Raw genomic sequence first — 26,588 nt, 5'->3', positions numbered from 1 at the left:
AAAAGACAAGGATAGAAGCCTTAAGGGAACAGGAGCTTGGAGCCCCTCGAAGGTCATGGAGCGGAAGTTCAGTCCTGACGTAACACCTCACTGTTGGCTACAAAGTCTGTAAAACTGATCTCAGGGAGAACATTTATTAAAACTCATTTAGTGTCAATAATCTGATTCAAGTCAATTTGAACTGACGAAAATAATAACCAATAAGTAAAACTGTTTTAGTTGTGCCAATTGAAGGTGCTAACTATCCTAATTGACAATTGGGTTCCCACATTAAGGCACATTACTCTTATTCATTCTTATGTTAAGCAGTCGTTTAAATAAAGATAAAGTTCAAGTCATATTTCAGTTGCATCAGAAGCATTAAACACCGGAAACACTGAAAATGAACTGCATTTCAGAACAAATTTTCTGCTAACGTGGTCATTATAATGCCAATTTGGATTAGACTGTGATTAAATGTGTCTTAGAACTACATTGATGTTATTTGCCATGTACTTCATGTACATGGCAAATAACATCACTTCACAAAATAACAGAATGTCAAAGCTCACACAGACGCTGAACGCTTAAATTAAATGACATTTATTAGTTTCTCTATCTTGTTTTTGCAGTAAACATGAGCAAAAATATACAGTAAGAGCAAAATAAAGGTTTGAGAATATAATTATCATCCCATTATATCCCAACATGTCATGGAGTACCCATCCCGAATTACTATTGCGGTAACACTGTCCTGGGTCTGTACTATTGAGGGTAAAGGGGCAGAGACGGGCGGCATGGGGTTAATTGGACCAAATTGAAGAAAATGAGTACTGCATGGCTTTGTTGTAGCATTTGTGTACTTTTTCATAGAGTGGCAATATTTAATATAATATAATCTCTGCAGGTTCTGCCCACATGTTTCCCAATAAGCAATAAAGGTAAAGTACATTACTAGTTACATTTAGAAACAGGACACATCATGCACGCAACTTTTTTTTTAACGTTTCAATAAATGCTGAAAACCCTTAGACATGTTACATCCATGATAATACATTCTCTCCTCTTTACAACAAAATATCAGTAAAAATATTCTTTATAAACAAGACAACACCTTTGAAATATTGTTCCATCTTTCTTTGATAAAGCGTGTTTTGGCGACAGTTGCCAAGATGTCTTTGCTATCGATGATTGATCAGTAACAGCCACACTACAAATTATATATTGCTTTTAGAGGACGTCTCCAAATGTTTACAATCCAAAATAAAAGAAGTAAATGGGGATTTGGACATTCGGTGACACTGGGGGAGCAACGCCGTCTGTCCACCAGGAGGCACTGTTATGAAGCAGTGATACACATTTTCCTCTGTTTTATTGTATGTTTATATATATATATATATATATATATATATAAGAGTAAACTTTTTGTGAAAATACGTCCTCGGAGTTTCTCCTCGCCTCTACAGTTTCTCTGGGTGACATTTACAGCTGTGATCTTTGGTTGAGGGTGCCTGGTTGAATTTAAATGCACAGAATTGAAGCAGTGCCCAATTCATTTTGAGTGCAATGGAAAATCTTTATGTTTAAATTATTTGTGGCCTGGATAACGAATGAGAATGACAGTGAAGCAAGAAAGAGGAGGAGCAACAAAGTAGGGTAAAGAAGTTCAGCGTGCCTTCTCTGGATTAGCCAACCAGATTAAGGGATTACAGTGAAATTAAGTAAGTGTTGCTGGAATGCCAGGGGGGAAAAATGCACGTGAAATAGTCAGTGGGCTGTCACAGAAGCACTGGATTATAAGCAACACTGAAATGACAGTTATAATGTTGTCTTATTAGTCATGTTTTAACCGAAGCGCATTAAGGGAATAGCTGGTAATTGGTTGGTTGTATTAGCTCTGCAAGCAAAGTTTTAGATTCAGTGAATTTGATCGATTCTCGACATCTCTATGTTATGTTATGTTATACTGGACAGCACCACGTTCCGAAATGTGAGCTCGAAGAAGTCATTAGTACAACTGTCAGGATAGAAGAGGTCTAAACATAATCAACATGCACCTACAATTTATCTACTTAAATCTAAATCTTAAAAAAACAAAACAGTTGGGTGATGTTTTCAGGGTTCATGATGGACTGGATGAGTTGGAGATAAAGGGAAACACAAACACAAACTTCTAAAACCTCCTCCACGCGAAACATTATGTACATTATTCATTTCACTTCGCACTGAAAAAAGAAAAGAAAAAAAAAAGCACATTTCCAAGTGCAAATAAATAAAAATATGACACAGGCATCTATTTCAGACACACAGATGCGATACAATAAAATCATTTGAAACGCAGCAATGGTTAAAGTTTTTAAGGAATTGTTTGATATGAGCAAAAAGGATTGATAGTAATGTGTATAGCTTGATGATGCTTCCCTGGTTAAGAAAAATAATAATGAGAGAAAAAGTCCTCTTATGAAGAATGGGCTCAAGCATTCATAATGTATGCCACTTAATGAATATTGCACAGTGCATGCAACTTCCCGACCTACAATATGAAATGTCACTGAAACGCGCTCTCGCTTTCACACGCGCACTCGCTCTTCTTTTAAAGGTTTTGCAGATTTATGTATCAGATACACCTCTATGCACTCCCTCTGGTGGTCGGTATAACACGTACAGTATAAGAGAAGAGGGGCGGGACACGCGGACCCCCTGCCTTAGTAGACGATACATACGTACAGTACATGCAAAAATGGCTTCATTGCAGCACCCATTCACACAGATAATTTATTCTTTCACAAACAAACGTACTGATATAAGGTTATGATACCGGTAAATACTGTCGATACACATGTTTTTGTATTGTACTTGGCGTCTAGTATAGAGGGATACGTCATTAGGAGGCAGCTGGAGTGGTGTCGCTTGCTTGTCCAGGAAAATTTTGAGTTTTACTTTTTACGTTTTCATGTATATCCCCTAAGTTTGTCATGCACTATAAATAGACGTTGAACTAATTTACAGAAAAGTGAACGTGTCCCAAAGCTCACCAAACAGAAATGACGACAGAATTAGCACCCTTTTTAGATTTTTGACTGGTTTGGCCTCACAGCGAAGTGAGGGTTGTAAACAGATTCTGCAAAAGGGTGTGAATGCTGCGATTTGTTTCTGGGTATGTGCAATGTAGCGGAGAATGAAGAAGAAAGGAGGGAGGAGTTTGGTGGTAGGTGCTGTTGGTAAACCTAGTTCTTGTTGTTGATCCTCAGTTTGAAAGACACGCGTCCAGCAAACTTGTCCCTTTCACTCCCAATGGGAATGTTCTCCGCGTTAATCTTGCACTCAATGTTGACATCTTCGTTTTGGGTGATGTTAAGGAACTTGATGGCAACCAAAGGCTGGGAGTAGTTCACCTGAGAAGAAACAATACAATAAGGAACTGATATTTTTGACTCTGGACTGTTACAGTATTTAAGATTTCACTCCTCAGATATGTGGCCTTAATATTTACTTATTTATTAAAAATTTGCATAAATACATTCATTTTATTTTGACAAGCATCTTTTATCCCTTGAGAGCCCTGCACAAGAATTCCTCTGTGCATAGAGGGGAAAAAAACTATTGAATATTTAACAAATGTAGTCATCATTACATTTATAATGGTGCCCACTGAGACATAAAATGTATATTTGTAATTAATTACATTTCTGCTGCTACAACTGTGTTTATGGACATTTGGCAGTGCTGCACATTTACACAGTAGTTGTTATGCTCATTTTTCATTAACTGGGTTAGCAAGCAATCTTAAAATCATAAAATACATGAGTAATAGCTGAGTAGGGCAGTGTAATTAATCAAATCTTAGTTTAGTCAATCCCAACTATGATCATGGGGCTTTTTTTCTTTCTATTATTTAAAGCAGAACTATGTAACTCAGGCCCCCAGAGGCCATAAGCGCCACTGCAGGTGTCGTAGCATATTGCGTTTTGTTTTTACTCATTAATTGTCCGTGAGAGTAAATACTACGCTGACAGAGAAGACAAAGAGAGAGAGGGATATTGTACATCCAATTACACAATGGAGGTAATTTTTTCACTCAAACTTGGCTGTAAATACTGCTTAAGTGGCGCTAACCCGCAGTTAGCTTTGCCCGTTAGCCTGTTAGCTTCTTCTTTGTGATTCCATAAGTGTGTATTGGGGCCTCCGGGCAGGAAAATTGCAATTGTGGTCTTCTGGCCAGAGACACCGGGGGAGATGAAAGACCCCCCATCATCCCATTAACACTTGTATCACCCCCAGAGGGACTACGAAAAGGATTTATTAAGGTAAACAAGTTACTTAGATTGAATCTTTTGTGTGTTACGGAAATGGTCCTGAAGTGGAAAACATTCAGCCTGTTAGTACTGAGGTGTATTTAAAAGGATTTTCTCTATATTGATAAACCATATTAGTAACAGCTATATTTATATTTGTTTATAATGCTGACCTGAACAGTGACTGAGATGCCTCGACATGTGGATGGATGGATATACTATGCCATGTCTTACCTGAGCTTTCTTCCCATAGTAAGGATAGTACATAAGGTTAAAAGTGCCATTGGGAGGGAAATACATGAGCTCTCCGATCTTTTCACTGTCTTCTTTCTGCAGAGGAGAAACATTTTAAAGACATTAGCCATTTTTACTATGAGTAATGCCGCTGCGTTCAAGCACTATTTTGAATTTACTTTTGTAGGACGACACAGAACTAGTACAACAACGCTAAATTATCCCGTAGCGCTAACAATTAAATCTAGGCTCACTCTACACACTGAGGCCCTGTCCTCTTACCCATTCATCCTTGCCCACTCTATATCTCTGGCAGAGGATATATCGTGTTGCACAACAGTGAAAAGAGAGTGACACACACAGATGGAGATATGAAACAGTGGAAACACAAACATGCAATGAGGTTGATGGCATATTGTAAATAAAACAGTAATGACGGTGCTAGAACTGGGCTGTGAAGATAGATGGATTTAGAAGATTGCATCAACACTTCAACACGAGAGACAGAGGGCAGTACCTTAGCTCCACAGGTGACGTACGGAGCCAGACCGTTCTTTCCAGGCAGCATCCCGATCACCTGCAACAACAACAACGCATTTTCACTCTCCACTCATAACAGGTATTCATAAGACTAAACACAGCCTATGCCTTTACAAGTATAACACTTAAATCCCTTATCAATCATTCACTTTCACTTTTATGTCATGTTTCTATAGACCCTTTTGCCGCTTACATCATCTGCTGGAGACAGGAAGTGATCATGAGAAATAAGATTCAACTAAAACTAGCGATTTTAAGTGTAAAACTACAACTAAATAATGAGGTCCTGTTGCGGCTTAAGGTGCAAGAACAAGAGGAATTAAATTTGAGACAATAAAATAAGGTTTATGTGATGTTTCCGACAACAGTTAGACATTTGTTTATCGTTACAGCTACAATGGAAATAGATAGGAATCTAGCTTCCCGCCTCTAGCTAAGCCCAGAATATTTACAAACAATTAAAGGGTCTTTATTCATTAAAATTTCCATACATTCTTGTAAATGTCCTGTTTGTTTTTTTTCTTGGCAGGGAGTTACGGGGAAATTCAAATCATGTTAAAATGTAACCTGTCATCAGAACTAGTTTATTGCGTAATAGGAGTAGCCCTAAGAGATGATCTAAACAAAAAGTACACTATATTAATTCAGATATTGCTCTTAGTGGCAAGAAAATGATTACCAAGTCCTGGCTAAAGACCTTACACTTGAACAATGGCAGAAGGGTCTGAAAGAGATTTACTGTATAGAGAAAATCACAGCCCAACTCCACTCGAAAATTGACAATGATCTTTGGGATCCGGTTATTACTTATTTTGGCTGGACTCAATAAAATCTGAATGTGAGTGAAATCAACTTTCTTCCATTTTATTGTATGTAAAATGCGGGAAAAAGACAAAGGCATTATAATTGTATTTCTACTGAAAAATATAATTATTATTCTTGAGTGATATTTAATTTTATTATTTTTATTTTAAGACACTGCTGAGTTGGCTGTTGTTCTTTCATGCTTATGAAACAACCAAAGTGCAAGTATTTAAATAGAAATGCTTGAAAACCATTTTAAAGGCAGAGGGTGAGACCATCTGCATATCATGTTAACAGAAGAAACCTCATTCTGGGCCCGATATTCCTTTCATGTTTTCACGCTTACATTGAGCCTTGTGCCTTTGATGAGGTCATTCCAACCCGATTCTGAAGCTTTAATCCTACCTTTGCCTATATCCATTCATTCTCATTCAAATGACAGTAACCCGTAATCCTGGCGTAGCGCCCTATCCTTCACCTACAGTACTGTCATCTTCCTCTTTGATTAGACACAGTCGCTCTCTGTTTCCTAGCAACGCCATCCCTGCTCTCCTGCCCCCTTCCTCTTCCTTCATACCCGATTTAGTATCACTCTCATACCCGGTTCAGTTTGATGATGATGCAGGGCTTGCCCTCCTGGTAGCCGTAGGAAACGTCGTGGAGGCCGGAGCATTCTTCGAGCATGGTGCGGTTGAACTGACAGGAGCGTTTGGGGTTGTTCTTCACCTCTTCACTGTCCTCCTGCTTGAAGTACCGGTCCGAGACACACTCGTCGTTTTTCTGGGCTTGAACTGAATCGTTGTAGGCTGTGGAGTCAATACAATATGAGGGAGATATTACGTCGCTATTATGCCCAATTCATTGATCATCCACCAGGCTGTCAGGATGCTGAACTCTCCCTTTCCCTCTATTACCTGACCCCTACAGTAGAGCTTTGAGTGCAATGTTTGTTTTGTTTTGGGGTTTTTATTTGGGTTTGATGTGGTTCATTTGACAATAAATTTGACCAAACTCATACATACATAAAGGTAGGGCTGTGCAATTAATCGAAATTCGATTACGATTTCGATTATTACACTAAACAAATAAAAATAAATCACATTTTTCTTTTTTTTTTTACAAAGCATGAAATTATTTCATGCCGCTGGGATCACTTTCCCTTCGCATTTCATGTGCAATGGCTCAAAAACAAGCAGCGCTGTGTGATGATGCCATCAGGCCGCGCTGCTCAGTTTACTTGCGCAGGTGTGAGGGCTGGCCAGCAGGGGGCAGGTGTGAAACAGAGACCTCTCCTTAATCGAGGCATACTTGAAATCATTTGTACTTTTATGACTGTTCAGAAAAAATATTCAGCATAGTTTTTTGATTAATAAATAAATAGATATTGGATTTCAATTATGGATTTCAATTATGACCAAAATAATCGTGATAATTATTTTTTCAATAATCGAGCAGCTCTACATAAAGGAGTTCTGATTTAAATCCTAATGTTGATGTTTTATGTAGGGATGTGTATTGGAAAGACTGGAGTTGTATGGTTTTGGGGGGGAAATGCGGAGTAAAAAATCTTATACAGGTATTTGTCGTACTATAGATAAGTTCAAGGGCTTTGTATGAATCAAGATTTCAACTATTCATTTTTTTCTAATCGATCTGATACCGATATCAGCTCAGCGTAGCTGCCGATACCAAGTACCAGTCCGTTAACACAGGGCATCAATATAAATAAGAGCGAGTCCTGTGAAAAGTCCATGCGCTGTGAGTCACGCTGCTCGATTTAGCCAAGTTCTTCACTTAAAATACTATTGAATGCATCAAAGGGGAAACACAAATACTTTTTCTGTGAGTATTATTAGAGTTATAGATCCTGCAGAGCCTCCACAGTCAGTATTTCAGCTGCTCTGCGCTAGTGTAGCATTAGCCAAGATGCAGAAAGCATCTGCGGCTTGAATCTGAGCCCTTACTTACAAGAATACAGCACTGTATCGGATCATTGAAACGATGCCAGAAAAATCCGCAGTATCCGCATAAATTTGGGTTCCAGCACCGGTGTCTGACCGAGCATAAAATAAACGATCAGGTTCAACGTTTGTGGATTTTTCTTTAGGATACTATATCTCATAAAATATGTATATTATCAAAAGCGAAAGCTAGCTCTTGTCCCTCATCTGGGAGAATTAAATAATCACATTTTAGAATCTGAAAGCCATCAATGGGTTTCCCTCAGAAATGTTGACAAAATAAATAAATAAAAGAAAGCCATATGTATGAAAATCTCCTCAGATATGATGGACACCAGACCCCTATTTCTTTTGGATTTTCTGATTGACTTACGCTCAAGGAATTTGTGCAGCGCCTCGGGGTACATGTCCCAGGTCTCTGTCTTCTCGATGTCGTAGATGATCTCAAAGGTCTCGTCTGCTTTAGGTCTAATCACCATACCTGGACGGGACGCGGGACACATGCAGAAGTTACAACACAAAATCCGTCACACGTTTTCGTGCGAGCTGGACAGAAGTGAACCTGGTGTGGAGAGGCGGTCCTGCCAGGTGGGTTTGTGGTCGTCCAGAGTCTGCAGCATGACGTACATCGTGAGTGCAAACAGGCCCGCCAGGAAGATGTAGAAAACTAAGTAGAAGAGAAGAATAAGACCTGCGGACAGAGGGGAAAAGGAAGGCTTAGTTTAGCTGGTCATAGTCGGGCACAAAAAGAAGTAATTAATGATGAAATACTTAAATAACACTCAATTCCAGAGCATTAATTGTGTAACTCAGTCTTTATCTAATAAGCACACTGCTTTACGACAGCCCCTCCTGTAAAGCTTGCTGTGTGTAATCGAGTATAAGCCAGCCTAGTGAGTAGTGACAGCCCGTAGGTCAGGTGACATGGTTTAACAAGACGTCATAAGGCAACTACGTATACTGCATTTGCTGAATTCCTTCACGATCGGTGTTTTACCATCTTAATCACTTTGTAGGTTTACGAGTGTTGTCCACGGGGGCTCTTCAAGGATAGGGCCGGACAGAGAGCTGTGTAACTGTGTTGAAGCAGTCAAAGAATGGCATGATCTGAGGCACTTCTATGTACAAGAAAAATGTAAATGTGTCACGATTCGGCCTTTTGTTACCCTGTTTTGGTTTGGTTTGTGTTTGTATCAGTCCTTGGTGTTTTTATTTTACATGTTTTTTGTTTTTTTGTTTGACCCTCGTTATTTGCCTGCCCCGCCCTGATGTGTTTGACCTGTGCCCCGTTTCCTCATGTTTTTATACCCCTGTGTTTCCCTTGTTCTTTGTCGTGTCATTGTCTACCTTAGCCCCAGTTTCTCTGAGTTTTTTGTCATCTCTGGGTTTTGTTATTTTGGTTTTCCTCCTTCATTAAACATCACCAGTTTTGTTGCAGTCCGGCATTTTGGGTTTTATTTTCCTCGTTCCACCATTCAACCATGACAAAAAGTCCTTTATTAAATCATCTGGACAGCCAACATGTTGCGACACAAACGTGTCTTTGTCATGGCAAATTTTTCCTTGACAAAGACATGGAAGTGCCTCAGATGACATTTTGACTGCTTCAACATAATTACACAGCAAGTCGCTCGTCTCTGTTTTTAATCTTTAGAGAACAAGTTTTGATGCCTGTTGGGTCCTGGGACAGCATTAAATAAAGTTATTTGGTTGTTTCACTTCAAATAAATGATACTTTTATTAAATAAACTCACATTATTATTCCGTTCTTTATGACAAATATTTTAGTATAGGAATCGAAAAAAGTACCCAGCCCTCGCTACCAATCACCCACTCACACAGTACTTTGCTAAATGCTGCAAAAGCTTAGGACATCCTTTCCATGCCAATATAGGTTTATTATCATCCTATTATTAGTGATAGTTGAGACACATGTTGTGAAGTATAATGCAATTTGAACGTTTGCAAAGTAACAATCAAAGGTCAGCTTCCCCCTGTGTTTTGATGAGGTCTGATGAGCATCTGTGATCGAGCCCACTCATTAATATTTCAGGACAGTAAGTACAGTAAAATACACAAACTGAATTGGCTACATATTCTTCTTCGTGGAGATGCAGCTGTTGCTTTGTGCTTCAAATTGTGGATGCAGCTATTACAGAATGTATTACCTTTGTTTATTTGAACTCTCATTGTGGGTGTAAACATGCGTGCCTTATGCATACACAGCTTCATTTCTCAACTTCACACAATGACCGCAGAGGACACACATCTGTATAAATAACAACATCTGCTGAAACAAGTGCAGCGAGCGTGTGGTCACTGTTGGACCCGACTCGCACATGAGGCCTGGTTAATCCTCCCCAAAACCACTGCTTCAATCCAACATCTGTCTTCCTCTTTCTGTCTCTCAGCGCACGTAAACCCCAAAATAATTACATAACGCCATTTCCTCAACCTCACACTGATGCTGAAACTAATCGCGCGGTTCTGTATCGCGAGCTATAAACAATATTAATGGAATGTGACTTGAATAGCTGCTCTCTGACCTATTTTGTTTCGGAGCGGCAGTGTCTCGCAAGGGGGGTGTTGGAGATGACAGAAACTGGGGGAGGAGAGCGAGGACCCCCTGGAGACTGGGTCAGAGATTGAGTCGGGACTGTACAGCCCCCGCTCGGTGTAAGCAGACCACACAGATAAGGTTACATGGCAATTATAGGCTGTCTTACTGAATCAATTAAAGTGTCTCATCCAGTGAGGCTCTGACGTGATGTTATTTCAGCCACGGGACGTCATAGTTCACTCTGTACATGGGAAAAGCTAGTATTTGTCAATCTGTTTCAGCTTAAAGACACTTTGGCCAGATTTGTTCATCCCCACCTATTAGCAGCATGTTCACCAGTACCTGTCATTTAAGTAATACTAGAAAAATACCGAAAATAGTTGTAAAAACCTGGATAAAGCATGACCTATAATTTGATGTCTCAGAGTTGAAGTGACTGAAATGAAACAGGATTCAGTCCAGGTCTGTGGCCACAAAGTCCCAAACCAGTGAATTCTACAGTCCAAAAGACTTTCTGTGTCATAGCTTGATTAAAATCCCCAAATAAATCCCTTTTGATGCAGCTGTCAGTCTCACAGTCTCATCGCACAGGAGGGCATGAGGTGCAAAAAGTAAATTGCCTGTTACGCGCACACGTTTCCCTCCTGCACACCTGGGGCCGTGGCCGGGCAGCTGCTGAGAGGCCTGACCCTCTGCCTCTGCAGGATGGCTCCACAGCGAGGGGCGCTATTAGCAAGCTCAGCGCTACATCTGCTTCTCTTACACAGCCAGGCTCAGAGCAATTCATAACAAAAACGTCAAGGGGACCAAACTCCACAGGGAGCAGTGACACTGGGGACCTGGAGTGATTTGGAGCTGGTTCAGACATGTTTTGAGTGTCTTTAGTAATGGACAGCAATCGCTAATGTGTCTAAAAGAAAAAAAAAGTCTATACTAATGTGATATCAAGTAAGAAGAAAAGATTTGTCTTAATTTGACTATATTGCATGAGCCTTGTACCCGAGTCTCACACTTGGCATTTTATGGATAAAGTTATTGACCAGAATGTAAAAAGTTCCCCGTCATATGAGCACATGCGCGGGGTCAAGCGTGCAGGCAGGCGGTTGGATGTCCCCCTGGCATGGAGGGTAGTTGGTGACGGACAAGCAAGTGTATCTTTTTCACTCCAGGTTGGGCGCACGGACGTCTGTTGAAAGCGTCGGACAAAAGCACAGGTTCAGTGTCCTGCTCTTTCTTCACTCACAATGGGTGGAGGTGTCCCTTTGCTGTTAATTAGCAGGGCTTCTTATGCGCTCATGCTGAACACATCAAACACAAGACCGTCATCAAAATGAGCCAGCCTAACTGTTCTTTCATGTTTACAAGGACTTTCTTGTTTATTTTTTTTAGAAGTAGGAGGGCCAATGCATTCATTTAAATAAATAATAGTTCCTGCTCATTTGGTTTGTGTGCAGAACAGGGTTATTTCCATATCATTAAAGTGGGAAAACAAAGCAGGAGACACAAGAGGCTGGGTGCTCTTCCTGTTTGATCTTCCACTTCTGACATGAATTATCTTTGGCCAGAGACTGTGCATTTCTCCTGGCCAGGTCCGTGCTTTGGTCTTTGCTCTGTCATGGCTGTAATGAGGAATAAAGTACAGCGCCATTCATGTTTCATCCCGGAGTGAGTGAGGAAGAACAGGAGGGGAAAGGCCAAATTTAGCTGTCGACCAACATATAGTGAGGGAGCGGCTACATAAATAGCCTAATTAACCAGCCTTAGAGCACAGCTTAAAAAGGCCAGCAGACCTTGGAGCACCTGGGACACACTGAGCTGGATTAAGGCCTTCACCGTAAGAGGGCCGCACTGAAGGAAGCTACAGTCAATGAGAGGCCAGCAGTATCTGACAGATTTATTTATGACCCATAGTAACCAAGACAGCTGACTAATTATTAAGATCATTGATGCTGAAATAAGCTTTGTCAGTCACCGTGGAGATTAGAAGAATAACAAGAAGTTCCTGAGAGCAGGTGACTTGCTGCAAAGTAAGGTCCCGCAATGATACCTCCCAATCGGCCAATGAAGTCATTAGATTAGGATTAAGTTGCTCACTGATTTACGCACACTGGGAGGGGCCGGGCTGGGGGTGATACAAATAGCATTTGTCCCTCGGCTTTACCCAGATTAAAACACGCCAATGTCATTAGAACGGAGCCATATGCGCCCATCATGGCATGAATCTTTCAAAAAAAGTTTCTGGGAGCTTGTTGAACAGAAAGATGGAACATTGTGGGGAGAGGGCATTGCGCATTGTAGTCTACTTATGAGGGAGACAAAACACTTACAAACCACAAGTGTTATAGGCTACTTTATCCCTTCCTCACAGCTCTAACAGAAAAAGGCAACCCTGTCTTGGAATGAGGTCTGACTGCAGCTGAATGAAATCCCTCCTTAGAGATCTGATGATGTGCACTTTGCAACAGCCTGAGACCTGTTCAGCAGCAACACTGCAGCAGCATGGCCCGGTCCAACTAAAACCAGCCCATATGCCTACACCCTTATGCTGAGCGCACTGCGGGGAGGGCAGCCACATAAATTAATAAATAAATGAAGCATTTCGATCACAGAGCGCGTTTTCCCCTCTCGGCGTTTCCGAGATTACGCGCTGCCGCATTCAGAATCAGCACCACGCCGGAGTGGACAGCGACAGCCGCCCCTAAAGTTTTCGCATGTTCCCACAGGCAGGCAGGGAACTCCGGGCTTTGGCACACATTGCATTACAGTAGGCCATTATATCTGAGAGACCTGTTACCGTGGGTTTGCTGCATTGATACAGATAGGCTTGCACTTACCCCAGCTGCTCCCCGTCCTGCCCAGAAACTCTCTCGTCCGTGGGTTCCATATAAACTCCTTCCACTCTCCTTTCTCTCCGTCTTTTGCCATTTTGTCATACAACGGCACACTTCAGAAAGCAGGAGAGAGGCGCCCTATACGGAACACGAGCGCGTCAGTGAGCTAGAAATCTACAGGGAGATGGGAGGAAAAAGATGGCTCTTTCTCCCGCGCTACGTTCGGAGAGAGCGTGCAAATAGAATGACTTAAAACACACACGCTCACAAAAAAAAAGGAAATAAAATCTGACAACTAAAAAAAATGGATGCGGAAGAGGACCGTTACAGTGGAGTACAGAGAGCGGGTCTAGTAAGTGCCCTCCCCCCCAGCTCCTGTGTGCATGCCGCAGAGTTTTGATGAGTGGTGCAGAAATCTAGTGATACTGCGGTAAAGCAGTCCCCCCGCCCGCCTCAGCCTCTCTCTCTCTCTCTCTCTCTCTCTCTCTCTCTCTCTCTCTCTCTCTCTCTCTCTCTCTCTCTCTCTCTCTCTCTCTCTCTCTCTCTCTCTCTCTCTCTCTCTCCCTCTCCCAGTCACACCTCCCCCTGCCATCCATCCCCAGCAGAGCCACAGGTCCCGCCCCGTCACCACAAGACGGGCCAATCACAGGCGCAGCATCTTCCTCTGCGCGTGAACCTAACGACGGGTCACGCGCCAACTAACGGCGTGTTCCAATTGGGTGCCGGGTCCAATGACGTCACGTCCCCCCAGAGAGAAGACAAGTTGGTTCATGTGATATATATGTGTTCATAAAGGATTGAAAAGTGTCTCTGGTGCTCAATAGGAGAAAGTGTTAAATATTTCAGATGAAGGAGGTTTCCTAGAAAGTGTTATATGATATGATATATGATATATGATATGATATGATATGATATGATATATGATAGGATAGGATAGGATAGGATAGGATATGATATGATATATGAATATATAGGATAGGATAGGATAGGATAGGATAGGATAGGATAGGATAGGATAGGCGGGCTTCTAGTTCCAGTGTGGAGGAGAGAGAAAAAAAAGTTGGCTAAATGGTGCAACAGACGGTCTTACGTTTGCATTTGATTAGAACTGGAAGGGTGTGTGTGTTTTAGGAGATAGATGCTCTGAATTAATGATGATTTTTTAAAAAGCCCTACAGAGTCATAGGCTTGGTTTTCTATACTGTGGCACTGCACTGATCATACCACTACACAACAGTGACTTTGGCTCCTTTAAACATGTGTTGCATTAAGGGCTATCTTTCTTAAGGAGAATCTTCTAGACTGAGGCTCAGTCATGTTGGCTCCCTCAGCGGGACAGAGCCGGATCTGCAGATGTGTTGTAGGAACATAATGTCCACTCCTGCATCTTCGCTGTGATACATTGGGGGCCGTACAAAAACATGGAGACGTTCTTTTGTTATGTAAAGTTCATTATATAAAATTTATTTGAATGACAATATCAATGCAAATATAGCACTACAGTGATTTCCAAGGTACACCGTATCTTACCATATCAATATAGTATGGCACTCATATAATGGCCAGTGTTTAAGTAGACACACGAAACCAAAATCTTCTGTAAACTATACTGGAAATGACACCCAGGGTTCGATATCAGTCGATGAGAATAAATCATATTTAGATGGTTACTCTGAATCGTAATTAAATTCGGGGCTATTTCATTGTAAGGAATCTCTGCATGCATTGCACTTGCCCATATCCCTCAACCTGACCTGTTTCAAAATGGACTTTTGAAGCTTGAAAACAAGACAAAAAACAGACAGGAGCAGGGTGGAACAAAAATAAATATTTCTAAAAAAAAAAAGGCCAAAGCTGTGACTTTCATTACATTTACATAGGTCTCCTTTTCACGGGGTGTAACTGTACAATTTGGTGCTATATCAAAAACATCAACAACCAAAGGACATTCAAGTGCCTTAATATTATTACACCACTCTTTAGTTTCACATAGCTCCTGAAATCAAAACAAATATGCAAGAATAATAAGCACTATATCAATAATAAAACAACATGGTAAACCTCCATGTACTGTATGTGACACCAGTTCAAGGTATAGCAGCAAAGTATTCATTATGTCAACAGGACGGGATGTTGAAGTTTTTACATAAATAAAAATCTGTACATGAAAGCAAAGCGGCTATCGAAAAAAACAAATGTGTAAATGAAACGTTACCACAGCTTAAAGGGAGTCTTGCATAAATTGAACTTATGTTGGAATGAACTTTTCGATAGAGGGCATACTCTGCTTATTGGTAAAGTAATGCGTGGACTGGTGGTAGCTGATAAAATTCATCTAGAACTTAAAAAAAAAAAAGGAAAATGTTTGTACAGTATATGCTACATAAAATGTACTGATTAAGTATGAAAATGGAAAGAATTGCTACATTTTCAATACAGTTGTACATTATCTATTTACAGCGGGGTTGAAATTGTCCTATACCATGATTTGTGCAGATTGTTCCAGCATTGAATCGAGGTGATCAATTTTCTCACAGTCTTCTCTGTTGCACCAGTCAAAGATATTGATTTGTCTGCGTTTTTCGAGATATGAGACAATCACTAATGTGCAGCTGCGATGAAGGATCTGTATTGACGGTTTTGACTGGACTGCACCGCTCAGGCCCTCTGTCACAACACCCTTGTTCTGTACAACCACGTGATATTGTTATAGCGAGTATTTGTAGAATGTATATGTTCGACATGATCATCTCTACACACGTTTTTACAATACTGTATGTCTATTGTTGACATGCAGAAAAAATGACACAGAAGATATGACTCATTCAAGTCTTAGATATGTATGTTAGGCTAGTTGACACACTGATATTGCTCCAGCACTGGGAGCATATTGCTATAAATTGCAGGAAATGCTGAGTAAATTAAATAGATTTTGATTGATTACAAATATGTGAACAGATACAGTAGGTAGCTTTTTACTCTCCAGTGATGGTTAATTGCATCCACAATGACAATTTGATACCAAGATATCTCATAAATGCATTCACAAGAAACATTTCAGGAACTTCCTTACCCACAGAGAAGTTTCTACACAGCAATAGTTAAATCATTAATGGCAAGTGCCTTTTTTTCTTGATCTAAATGCTGGGAAAATTAAAACTATTTTATCGTCTCAAGTAGACAGGAGAAGATTTGGCAACAACGATCTAAAAAACACCCCTTACTGGTCGGTCATGTATTTGAAGCTGTAATAGTGGTGCTTTGTGGCAAAAATCATTGGCAATTAGAACACATCGAGAATAACAAGGTAGTTGTTACAAATCATTCATTCAGGTAAGAAATTAGTTTATTCTGATTGTGACACTTAACACCGCATTTACCAGTTTTCCTATCAAATACCCTTAACTGTCCTTAGAGCAGTTCGACACACCACAAATAGAGGCAAACATTTGTAATGAATATCACCACAACCATTTAAATACATTTCTATGACAGACTGGGCCGGTACTCCTCCTGTTGCTTTGTCCTTCAGTGCAGTCCTCATGTGCATTCAGATAGCAGTGTCCCACACCACAGCCTGCGGTCGCTGACAGGGTGGTGTGCCAGTCTTTCGAGGCTCAGGTGTCCGTCTCCAGCTCGGGAGGATGGGCATGCTGTCCTGCTTACACAAGCTTTTGTCGGGACGCCTGTGGGCTTTGATTTCTTTGCACAGGCAGCGTTTGCGCTCAATGACTTCCAGCAGTTTGCCATCTCTCTGGGTCTGTGAGGTGGAGGGGGCACTCCCACTGACAGATTGCCCCTGGGCCAGCTGAGCCAGCTGCTGGAATTGCACCTGTAGATGGTGCTGTTGCTGCAGCTGCTGGAGCTGCTGCTTTAGCTGCAGCTGCTGCTGATGGAGCTGGAGCTGCTGCTGCTGACGGGACACACTGGGGCTGCTGGCGTTACAGGAGGCAGAGAGATGGAGCTATAGAGAGAAAGAGTCAGAGTAGTGTTCTCAAAGTGTTGAAGAAACCTCCTTTCCTGACCGTTCTACAGTACATTAGAAAAAAGAAGTATGTCTACAAAGTGTTTGTCCTTGGAGTAAATTATCAATAGATGTCTATTTTTGTAGCTGTCACATTGACCGAGAAACTCAGCACTGCCTGATTAAGCATGCAGCTGGCGCTGTCTACCACCAGGCGGCAGTACTGCTCTACTTTCTGCCGAGAAAGGGAGGGTCCATGAGAGTACAGACCGACTCTGCAGCATGGTCAAATGCGTCAGCATTTGCTATGCAGCCTGAATCTGGGCAAAATGTGCTGTAGGAGACTGCAGCTCATCACCTCAGTGTACGTGATGCACTTTCTACTGTACACATTAGCCTGCGTCATAAACCTTTATGACTTATTCTTTTGTGCCAGAATGGAGCTTTTCTGCTCACTGGGCACAGCTACTGCTATAAATAGACCTGCACAAGGCCTGTCTCTAGCAGGAAAGAAGTAATAACGAGAACAGTATTAATGTTCACTCCCAAATGTGGTCTGTCTGAAGTGAATGGTCTATAATAAAAAATGGCTATTGGAGATTTACCAGGTTCAGTGTGTCCCGTGTGGGCAGACTGCTCTGTCTCGGGACATCTCCTCCCACCTGTCTGACTCCAGCAGCAGAAGAAGACCGGCCCAGACGCCCCACTTCTGGAACAAACAAACACACATTATTATGAGCCCAAGCAGAGGTGTGCTTTGATTTAGCCGTGTCAATTAATACATAGCAATGACAATGTGCACCTGAAGACGTTAACAGGACAACCCTTGACAATTGTATTCATATAAGTCTGTTATGAATGTTTTGTGCTGACAAGTTCATATTTAAGGACTGGAACCTTGTGCTGCAGATTGATGCTGAACTCAACCGTACTTTACTTCAATACATAACTTTAGGTATGTGATGTGTGGCATTTTATTACCGTCATGGTGTGACACAATCTAAATAAACAAGGCCTGTGTCAGGGGTTCATGGAGCCCTTCTTTTATTGTCTCACTGTGCTTCTGAAGTGCTGTCTTTGTGTGCCCCAAAAGGCCTTTCCTCTTCATTTCCCTGACTGACAAAGACAAGGCTTCAAGGCTGGCATCAGTTAAGGAAGTTCACACGAGGGTTTTGTTAATACTGTGTCTAGTGCATTAACCTTTTTTGGATGAAGTGGAGTGCGCACTGTGACAGTAATGACTGAAATTAACACTTTAAATTGAACACTTATGAATTAGGCTTTTTGATTGTCATGGACTACAAAGGTATGACAATGACAGTAAAGTTGATCGATTGATTGATTGAATGACTGCAATCGGAGAGATCATACCTCCATTGCGACAGGCAGGGAACGTCTGGCATGGCAGAGGCAGGCCAGCCCTGGGCAAAGCTCTGAATCCATGGCTACTGTCCACACCAGCCAAAGACTCACTGTGGCCCAGGGCCCTGCCACCAAAATGAACTGGGATGCTTGAGTGACCCCCTCGAGACCCCAGCTCCTCTTTATCCATCCGCAACAAGGCATCAGCACTGCCATTCCAGGCACGGCCCTCATCTTCTGAAGTACACAAAACACAAAAGAGCAAGACTTCTTACTTTAGGCACATTTCAATCACTCTAACATTTCAAAGAGCATCTTAATCTGACTTTACTAATATAAAAGCGTTTTGGTGTGATTAAGTGTGACTTACTCTCTGTATCTCTGCTCCCATGGCTGAAGGAAAGCTTCCTCTGCATGGGCCAGTAAGAGCCTTCATCCGCTCCTAAGCTGGCACTGCTGTCCCAAGGCAGAAAGCCGGCTTTGGAGTTGAGCGAGCTTGACCCTCCATTGCTCTTGGAAGGCCCCTCTCCGAGCCCTATTAGGCTGGACGGGTGCTGCAGCGACGGCGTCTGTGAACTGGCCCTGTGACTCTCGTACGCCGGTGGTCTTCGGAAGCCTCCTGAGGGGTAGGTCCACAGCAGGGGGCTGTCAGAGGAGGGGGGCTTGTATGCTGGCAGGCCGTGGGGGGTGTGTGAGCGGAGATGCGGGCGAGAGTGAGGACGCTGGGATGAGGACAGAGGCGTAGGGGTGGAGCTGGTACTGCTCTGGGGCGTTTGACTGGATGAAGAACTAATGTCTAAAGGTAAGGACTGTGGGCCATCTCTATCCCTGTCTCTATCCCTGTCTCTGTCCCTGTCTCTATCTCTATCCCTGTCTCTATCCCTGTCTCTATCCCTGTCCCTGTCTCTATCTCTATCCCTGTCTCTATCCCTGTCTCTGTCCCGATCCTTTTCCCTGTCTTTGTCCTTGTCCCGCTCTCTGCCTTTGTCCCGGTCTCTCTCGCCTCGCTCCTTCTCCTTATCTCTGTCTCTGTCTCTGTCTCTGTCTCTGTCTCTGTCTCTGTCTCTGTCTCTGTCTTTATCTCTCTCCCCTTTCTCTTTTAAGAGGAAACTAACCGACTTGCTCTCTTTGCCTGAGCCTGTGGTTTGGGTCTGCACCGTGGCTTGGCTCGTTGACTGCCCACTGCTGCTTTTGGTGGGGGCGGGCGAGTCCCCCCTGTCGGGTTTGCGGTAGTGGTGGTAGTGGGACGGCCGGTGGTGCGGATGATGGTGGTGATGAGAGAACGGCGAGGTGGATTTGGATGAAGGCGGGAGGGGCGTAGAGTGGCTCCGGGCCCTCAGTCCCGGGGCGGGGCCGAGCTGTGAGTCCCGGTTGTGTTTGTCGGATGAACTCGATGACTCCTTGGATCCGGAAAGAGGGACATTAGAGGTGGATGAGGAGGTGCTGGCCTGCGTGGTGGCGTTCGATGTCTGAGTTTTGGCAGAAGATGACGATTTGCTTTGCACGCCACTGGATGCAGCAGCTGGTTGGGGGAAGGCCAATAGTGGGGGGCGATGCTGGAGAAGATTGGGGAAAGGCGCTGGAATTTTTGTGCTGGATTCGGACTCAGACTTACTCCCTGGAAGAAGGTAAGGAGTGGGAGCCCGCGGGGTGTGTGGGCTGGCGGATAACACCTGGGGCACTGGGGTGGAGGACGCAGACGAGGGGAGCGGTAAGGAGTGGGAGACTGACACATTTGCTTTCTGTTTGGAGTAAGACGGCGACGATGAGGAGGGGCGAGGCAGAGACGAAGAGCCAGCCGAAGAAGAAGGCTTTGAGTGGTAATGCTTGGAGGATTTGTGTTTTTCATGTTTGGGAGGGGGCTGTCTGTGATGGCTCTCCCTGTTCTCCTGCTGGGGATACTTCATCTCCTCATATATGGCCTCGCTCTGATCCGAGTCGGAGTCCGGGGTGGTGGCCACAGGGGTGACTGGGTGAGGGGTGGCCGTCTGACTTTCTCTGGTGAAAACCTGCCCCACCATCTCTATGTAGACGGGCTCCTCGTCACCGTCAGTCTGGACCTGGGAGTCGGCCCCCTGGAAAGGCAGGGAGGCAGGCACACGTGGGGGAACGGCATCGAAGGTCAGCTGGGTGCTCGGGCTCCTCTTGGGCTTTAGCGGGGGGACCTTTTTGGAGCAAAGCTCTCCGGAGTCAGACTTTTTCATAGCTGCAATGAAAAACAAAGATATTAAACCAAGCATATTTTCTCCAGTTCGGCTTTACCCAAATCTAAAAGCTTCTCAACTGGAGCTTACAGCCAATAGGCCAGAGTAACGCCTCATTTGAAAGCTAAGGTTTTTTGTATTTTTTTGTCTCGTTTTCGTAGTTATTCTGTTGTGTTTTTGTCATTTTTTGTGACTTTCTTCATCGCTTTTTTCCCCTTGCTTTTTCATGTTTTTGTCGCTTTTTCAAATTGTGTTATTCTAAGGGTTTAACTAAATATTTTTTTGTTGGATCCTGTCGGGACGAGTATAGTTGTGGATGTGGAGAGTACTTGCAGGCTTATTTCTAAGTGCATGGTCAAATGATATATAGCGTATATTTATAGAAGATGAAATGATGATTTAGGATGTGTTTGGGGCATGTCCAAAGTATGCCTGAATTTGGCCTTGTGCACCTAAATGAAATATCCCATATGTTAATGTGGAGCCCGGTGTAAGTTCATAAACGTACACAGCTGAAGATAATCATGGACAGTATAATTTAAATGCAAATGCAGAATCAAAATATGTGGATATTATATAGGCACTAAATTGTAATGCTATTCTTATACACTGGAAAGAGATCATAAATTCTATCAGAAGACGATTACCGTTTCTGGTTGAGGAGGTAGATTATGTAAAACTGAGCCACCTTTATCTGTATCGCATAAAAACGGTAAAGGCCAAGATATTAATAGTCTTTTGCAATAAAAATCTTTTGAGGCCCACGGGCAACTCTTTTTCCTACACACCCTCCTTCCCACTACACTACAGCTTTTGGCCCATACTTACAGTTCTTCTTCTCTGAGTGCTTGGACTGTGTGGGTGGAGGGGGCGGTGCAGCTTCGGGCGCCCCTCTGCCCTCTCTGCCGTCGGCGGACGACGAGCTGAGACGGGTACTGGGGTGACGTTTGGGTTTGACCGGGGGACAGCGGGCGCCATGCTGGGACTGCGTGTCAGAGTAGTCCTCACTCTCCAGGCTGCTGTCGCTGGCGCCTACAGCGTGACACGACTGGGAGCGGGGCGCCATGGCAGAGGCACATGAGTGAGGGGACAGGTCCTGGGAGGCGGGCATGGTCATGAAGCCCATTCGGAAGTGGCGGCGAAACGATGCCAGGTCTCGAACTTTGCCCACAGTAGCGGAGGGGTCATTTTGGGTAGAGCTGGAAAGAAAACAGAGTGAAAGAAGCAACAGTGAGTAAGAAGGTCTATGGAGTGCCAGTGCATAAAAACAAAAGAAGAAGAAAGAAGACTATCACTATTAAATATTTTTGGTTTGTACAGTATCTCAAAATGTAGCATCATACAATGCTCGGGTTCATTTTGGGTGACGCCGTATTTTGGAAGGAAAATCAACATGAGAAACTCCATAGTAAACATTGATATTGTGGCTTTTACCATATGTTGACCACCCACTCTCTCTTCAGTCTATCTTTAGTTTTTGTTCACTGCTTTCACACCAAAGATAAGCCTGCGGGGCTCCTGCTGCCTGAGGAAAGCCCTGGAGGCCCCTCCGTCTTCTACATTCATATATCTCACTTCGCTCTTCCTACACATCTGCTTCACTTTCAATTAGAAAATCTATTCCCCTGTCAAAACAAAGTGCTTTTAGCCAGTGCAGTGCGCTATCCTTCTCTTCTCTAACCTCTGCACATATCTGCAGTCGCCTTTTATAATTGCCCCTGGCACTAAATCTGTTACCATGGAAACAGCTATGATTTTCATGAGTTTTATGCTTTTTCTTTTGTCACGTGTTTGAAGATATTGCTTTCATGATCAACAATGATAGTTCACACTGAAAATGAGATGCCTTTGAAGGGGTTTCCACCAAGAAAATCTCATTCTAATCCGTAATAAGAATAAATACTTAGATTTGATCTATATTGATAGTAGGCTATAGATAGAAAGCTCGATTGTGCAATATTTTGACAGCATAAAAAGTGCTGAAGTAGCGCTTCACCGACTCCATAAAAGTCTTTCAAGATAACACTGATAACCCTCACCCATTTACTGCTGTAATTACTTAAGGCAACACCAGATGACCTTTAGGCCATATGGCTTAGGCAACACTTTCAGCTATTGTGTATGCTAAATACTTTAATAGTTAGTCACGGTAAAGGTGTACTTATTGTCCCCGTAGTGAAATTTGTCCTTTACATTTGACCCATTCTTTGATGCTGCTGGGACAACCCATCGTGAAAGAAAAAAACAAATTTATTACGAATCAGAGCACACTAAGGGACGTATGATTGGCATCAGTGTCCCCATTGAAACAGAATTACAGCTTCTATTGTTATATCCAACAATGTCATTTGAAAGATGTTTAGTTGGTGAGATATTTGAAAATGACTGCAGTACAGAGACACTAGTCAATGCACATCTGGAGTAGGCCATCTGTGTGTGTAAGTTCGAGGCAGCAAGAAAATCGTATTTGTGAGAGTGTGATTAAACGTCTATAAACGCTGCCTTGTTAGTGTGTGCATAAGTGATTCATCATTGCACATAATGGTGACATATGAGTACGGGTCACGTGTGCGCTCTTAGATCAGTTGAGATGCTGCGAGGCTGTGGAGAGTAAGACAACTGGAGCTCGCAGTTTAGAGGAAACAGAAGCAACACCGAGTCTGATGGCGGCGCAGAGACAGAGGACATTATTGAGCCGGGCTGGTGTAGTAACAGAGAGGCTTGTATGTGCCCTTGACGCCTGTGGAAATGTGCTTGTGACTCCTCAATCGATACAGATACTACACACAGCCAAATATAGACCTGATCACAGCCCCAGTGTCTTCATGCGCCTTGTGTTTCCTTTCTCCAGGGGAAGCTTCCTCTTCAAAGCAAAAGCACAAGAGCCTGGACTATGTGATGGCATGTCTCCCAAGACCAAAAGTGTAATTTAAAAGTAAATTACGTATATCATTTATTCATAAGCAGCGGCACCTTTTGAAATCTTTACATATCCCTTCATCAATAATAATCCTAATGGTTCAAATTGCAGCAACAACATTTCATCGAAAAGTAAGATTCACAAAACCAAATTGTGCCTTCAGACCGATTCTACTTCAGATTTGACAACATAACGTGAGGTGTCCATCATAAAACAAGTGCGAGCAGTAACACCAGAGACTGGGGTGGTAATAGTTATTTTGGGAGAAGCTGCTGTTGTTCATATAAGACACTTAAGCAAAACGAAACATGCTTTTCACTCTCTTCTCCTAATAATCTGAGCACTGAATGTTTGCTGGTGAAGGTTTGACTCCGGCCTCACTTCTTCTCGCTCACATCTCTGACACTTGACATGACGCTATAATTGATCGCCTAAAGTTATGGGTTGCCTCTTGCACAATGTAATCTTCTTTTGACGCTGGGATTGCTTTACACTTCAGTTTCACAGTGAGGATTATTCTCTCTATCTGTTTCTTATGAGTCATGTGACAAAAACCGCCACCCACAAACAAATAGGATGTTGCTAATGTAAAGAAATGTCAACCTGCTCTCACAAAGGCCCAAACTGCTCCGGTGTCCTGCCTTTCTCACTCTTCGCCGTCAGGACAGACAACAGGGATTCCTACTGACATTTTAAAGCATAAAAATAAAAAAACCCAGTCTTTTACCTAAAGACCTTTTACCTCTTTTACCTTTTTTTAGAGCTGTAACGTACTGCAATATAAACGTCCTCCACCAACTGAAAGACAGCGGGCAGATGTTTACCACAAAAACTAATTTGGTTTAACCTCTTAACCCCCGCTTTAACCAAGTGCATTTTCTCCAGTTCAGCTTTACCCAAATCTAAAAGCTTACAGCAGGGGTGTCGAGGTCGTTTGGGTCGAGGGCCGAAATTCAGCCCCATGGCGGGTCGCGGGCCGCATATACTGTTATGGACTGTGGCCTCATAAAAAACAACAGTTTACACCTATTTATCAGCTTGTGTCACATGTTTCTTAAAGTGCTACATAAAGTCAGTATTCATTCACTGCACACTTGATGGCAGTAAGTTACTATTGTAGCCACAGCCGCCCTGGGGCAGACTGACCATTTACCACATGGCTATAATATGCTGTTTATATCCTGATCTCTTATTATGTCAGTGCCCTCTGCTGGACACAAGTGGAATTCTTTCCTTTTTAAAAAAAAATTAAGCTGCCCCCTAGTGGCTGGAGTGAGCAAACTGGTTATTTCGTTAAAAATCCATAACTTCGCACAGGAATGGACTAGAGACTTACTCTTTTTTTTACATGCTCAGGAATTCATGCTCCTCAAAGGGCCACATTAAGTCATTGAACTTGACATATGTGGCTTACAGCCTATATAGTCTAGTGTAGCGCCTCATTTGAAACGTACAAAACCTCTCTAAACTGATCTTTTTCCTTGCGTTGTGGTCACTTTTTTGACATTTCTTTCCATTGTTTTTTTTGTTGCATTTTTGCCACTTTTCTGTTGCTCTTTTGGGGCGTTTTTGTTGCTTTTTCGTCACACATTTTGTCACTTTTCTATGGTTGCTTTTCGTTTTCATCCTCGATTTCGTCTCATTTTTGGCACTTTTTTCAAGAAGCTTTTAGATTTGGGTAAAGCCAAATTGGAGAAAATATGCTCAGGTTCAGGTGAGGGTTAAGAGGTTAAAAGGCTATGTCATTTTGAACTTTTAGAGCTAGCATTTGTTTATGTCTACACGACTCTCTGGCGTCACAATACAGGCGATACCAGCTGCGTTACATCAGTTAGCGTACACCTTCTGGGTTGTAAAAGTGCAAACGATTTTAGGCCCGTTTGACCTCCTCAAAGTAAAATACATCTCACAGCAGGGACCTAGACGAGCTCTATTTTTAGTTTACACCACTGAGCTGCACAGATGCTTCTAAAAGTCGTTAATGTCTTTGTTTAGCTATGACACTATGGCTTTTTACAAACTTAATTAAAGAAATATTAAAGGAATAAATGAAATGAAACTAGCAGGAATATTACTTTGAAGTACTTTCTATGTTCTAAGAAGTGACCAAATCCATGTGGGCCACTTTAAAGGTCAGTTTGAACACAGTGTCCTCACATCATTGAGAGAAGAAGTTTTAATAGGATTTGAAAGGCACTTTGCACTTTTTCCCCAAAGTTCATTTAATATTAATTTGGGAGAGCGTTCTCACAGGGACTAAATTTAAGCTTGATTCTAATTTTTCCCACAGTGTGAACTCAAACTTTGGTTCAACAAATTCTCTTAGTGGCAGGATGCACCCGCAGCCCCAGTTTATGGCGTAACTTACAGTGATATTCATGAGAGCTCAGTGGGAGGCTGGCTCTGCACTCTGGCTGCATGTGGTATATTGTCCACTGGTCTCTATTTAAAAACAACTGGCTTCTTTGTTTCCATTTATTTATGCTTTACAAAAGTAATTTCCCTCCTGAGAGCCCAAAGGTCTCAAAGAGTTCTTCAGTGCTTTCTCTGCTTACTTCTCACTATCACACTCTGCTTTGGGTGGTTGAGTTGGTTTAGCTTTAGTGATCATCACCGGAGTCACCGCTCATCTTGGTTTACTTCAGAGCAGGGTTTCTCAAACTGTGGTATAGGAGCCACTGGTGGTGTGTGTTAGATCAGGGGTTCTCAAACTTCTCTGGCTGAGACCACAAAGATTTACACGTAAGTTGTATGAAGTTATTTCCTCTCATGCTACTTTAGGGAAGCAAAACATTTTAAAATCAAGTTAATCATTTTTAATAATTGAATGAATTCCACAACTCAATAATATACTAAAAACAGTAGCATTTTTTTCCCCCTCAAAATCATCTGGCGACCCCCATTTTGGGAACCACTGTTTTAGACTAAGGGTTC

The 26,588-nt window shown here is 42.5% G+C and overlaps 2 protein-coding genes and 1 long non-coding RNA gene across 4 annotated transcripts in view; 1 reads left to right on the top strand and 2 right to left on the bottom strand.

The window, feature by feature from the left end:
* Nucleotides 1-26,588, top strand: part of LOC306970537 — a 46,631-nt gene that overhangs the window by 18,606 nt on the left and 1,437 nt on the right. The gene's annotated exons all lie outside the window — the stretch shown is intronic.
* Nucleotides 567-13,629, bottom strand: atp1b2b (ATPase Na+/K+ transporting subunit beta 2b). The gene is made up of 7 exons (XM_079565932.1): nucleotides 13,208-13,629; nucleotides 8,376-8,504; nucleotides 8,187-8,294; nucleotides 6,453-6,658; nucleotides 5,026-5,085; nucleotides 4,509-4,604; nucleotides 567-3,374 (listed from the first exon to the last, which is right to left on the bottom strand). The coding sequence occupies exons 1-7, from the start codon at nucleotides 13,296-13,298 to the stop codon at nucleotides 3,207-3,209; spliced, it is 858 nt and encodes a 285-aa protein (XP_079422058.1). The 5' UTR covers nucleotides 13,299-13,629; the 3' UTR covers nucleotides 567-3,206.
* nyap1 (neuronal tyrosine phosphorylated phosphoinositide-3-kinase adaptor 1) overlaps nucleotides 14,872-26,588 on the bottom strand; it is a 37,900-nt gene continuing 26,183 nt past the window's right edge. Inside the window, exons 3-7 of one of the 2 annotated variants that reach the window (XM_079566520.1) lie at nucleotides 21,563-21,933; nucleotides 18,901-20,736; nucleotides 18,540-18,767; nucleotides 17,774-17,874; nucleotides 14,872-17,168 (exon numbers count right to left, since the gene is read on the bottom strand). In XM_079566520.1, coding sequence (XP_079422646.1) covers nucleotides 16,755-17,168; nucleotides 17,774-17,874; nucleotides 18,540-18,767; nucleotides 18,901-20,736; nucleotides 21,563-21,933 — 2,950 coding nt within the window. In that variant the 3' untranslated portion in view covers nucleotides 14,872-16,754. Of the gene's footprint in view, nucleotides 17,169-17,773; nucleotides 17,878-18,539; nucleotides 18,768-18,900; nucleotides 20,737-21,562; nucleotides 21,934-26,588 lie in introns of both variants that reach the window. The other variant, XM_079566519.1, reaches the window with a different exon arrangement.

The sequence above is a fragment of the Gobius niger genome, assembly GCF_951799975.1.
Source record: "Gobius niger genome assembly, chromosome: 11".
Taxonomy (NCBI): Eukaryota; Metazoa; Chordata; class Actinopteri; order Gobiiformes; family Gobiidae; genus Gobius; species Gobius niger.
This window is presented reverse-complemented; position numbering and strand designations above follow the sequence as displayed.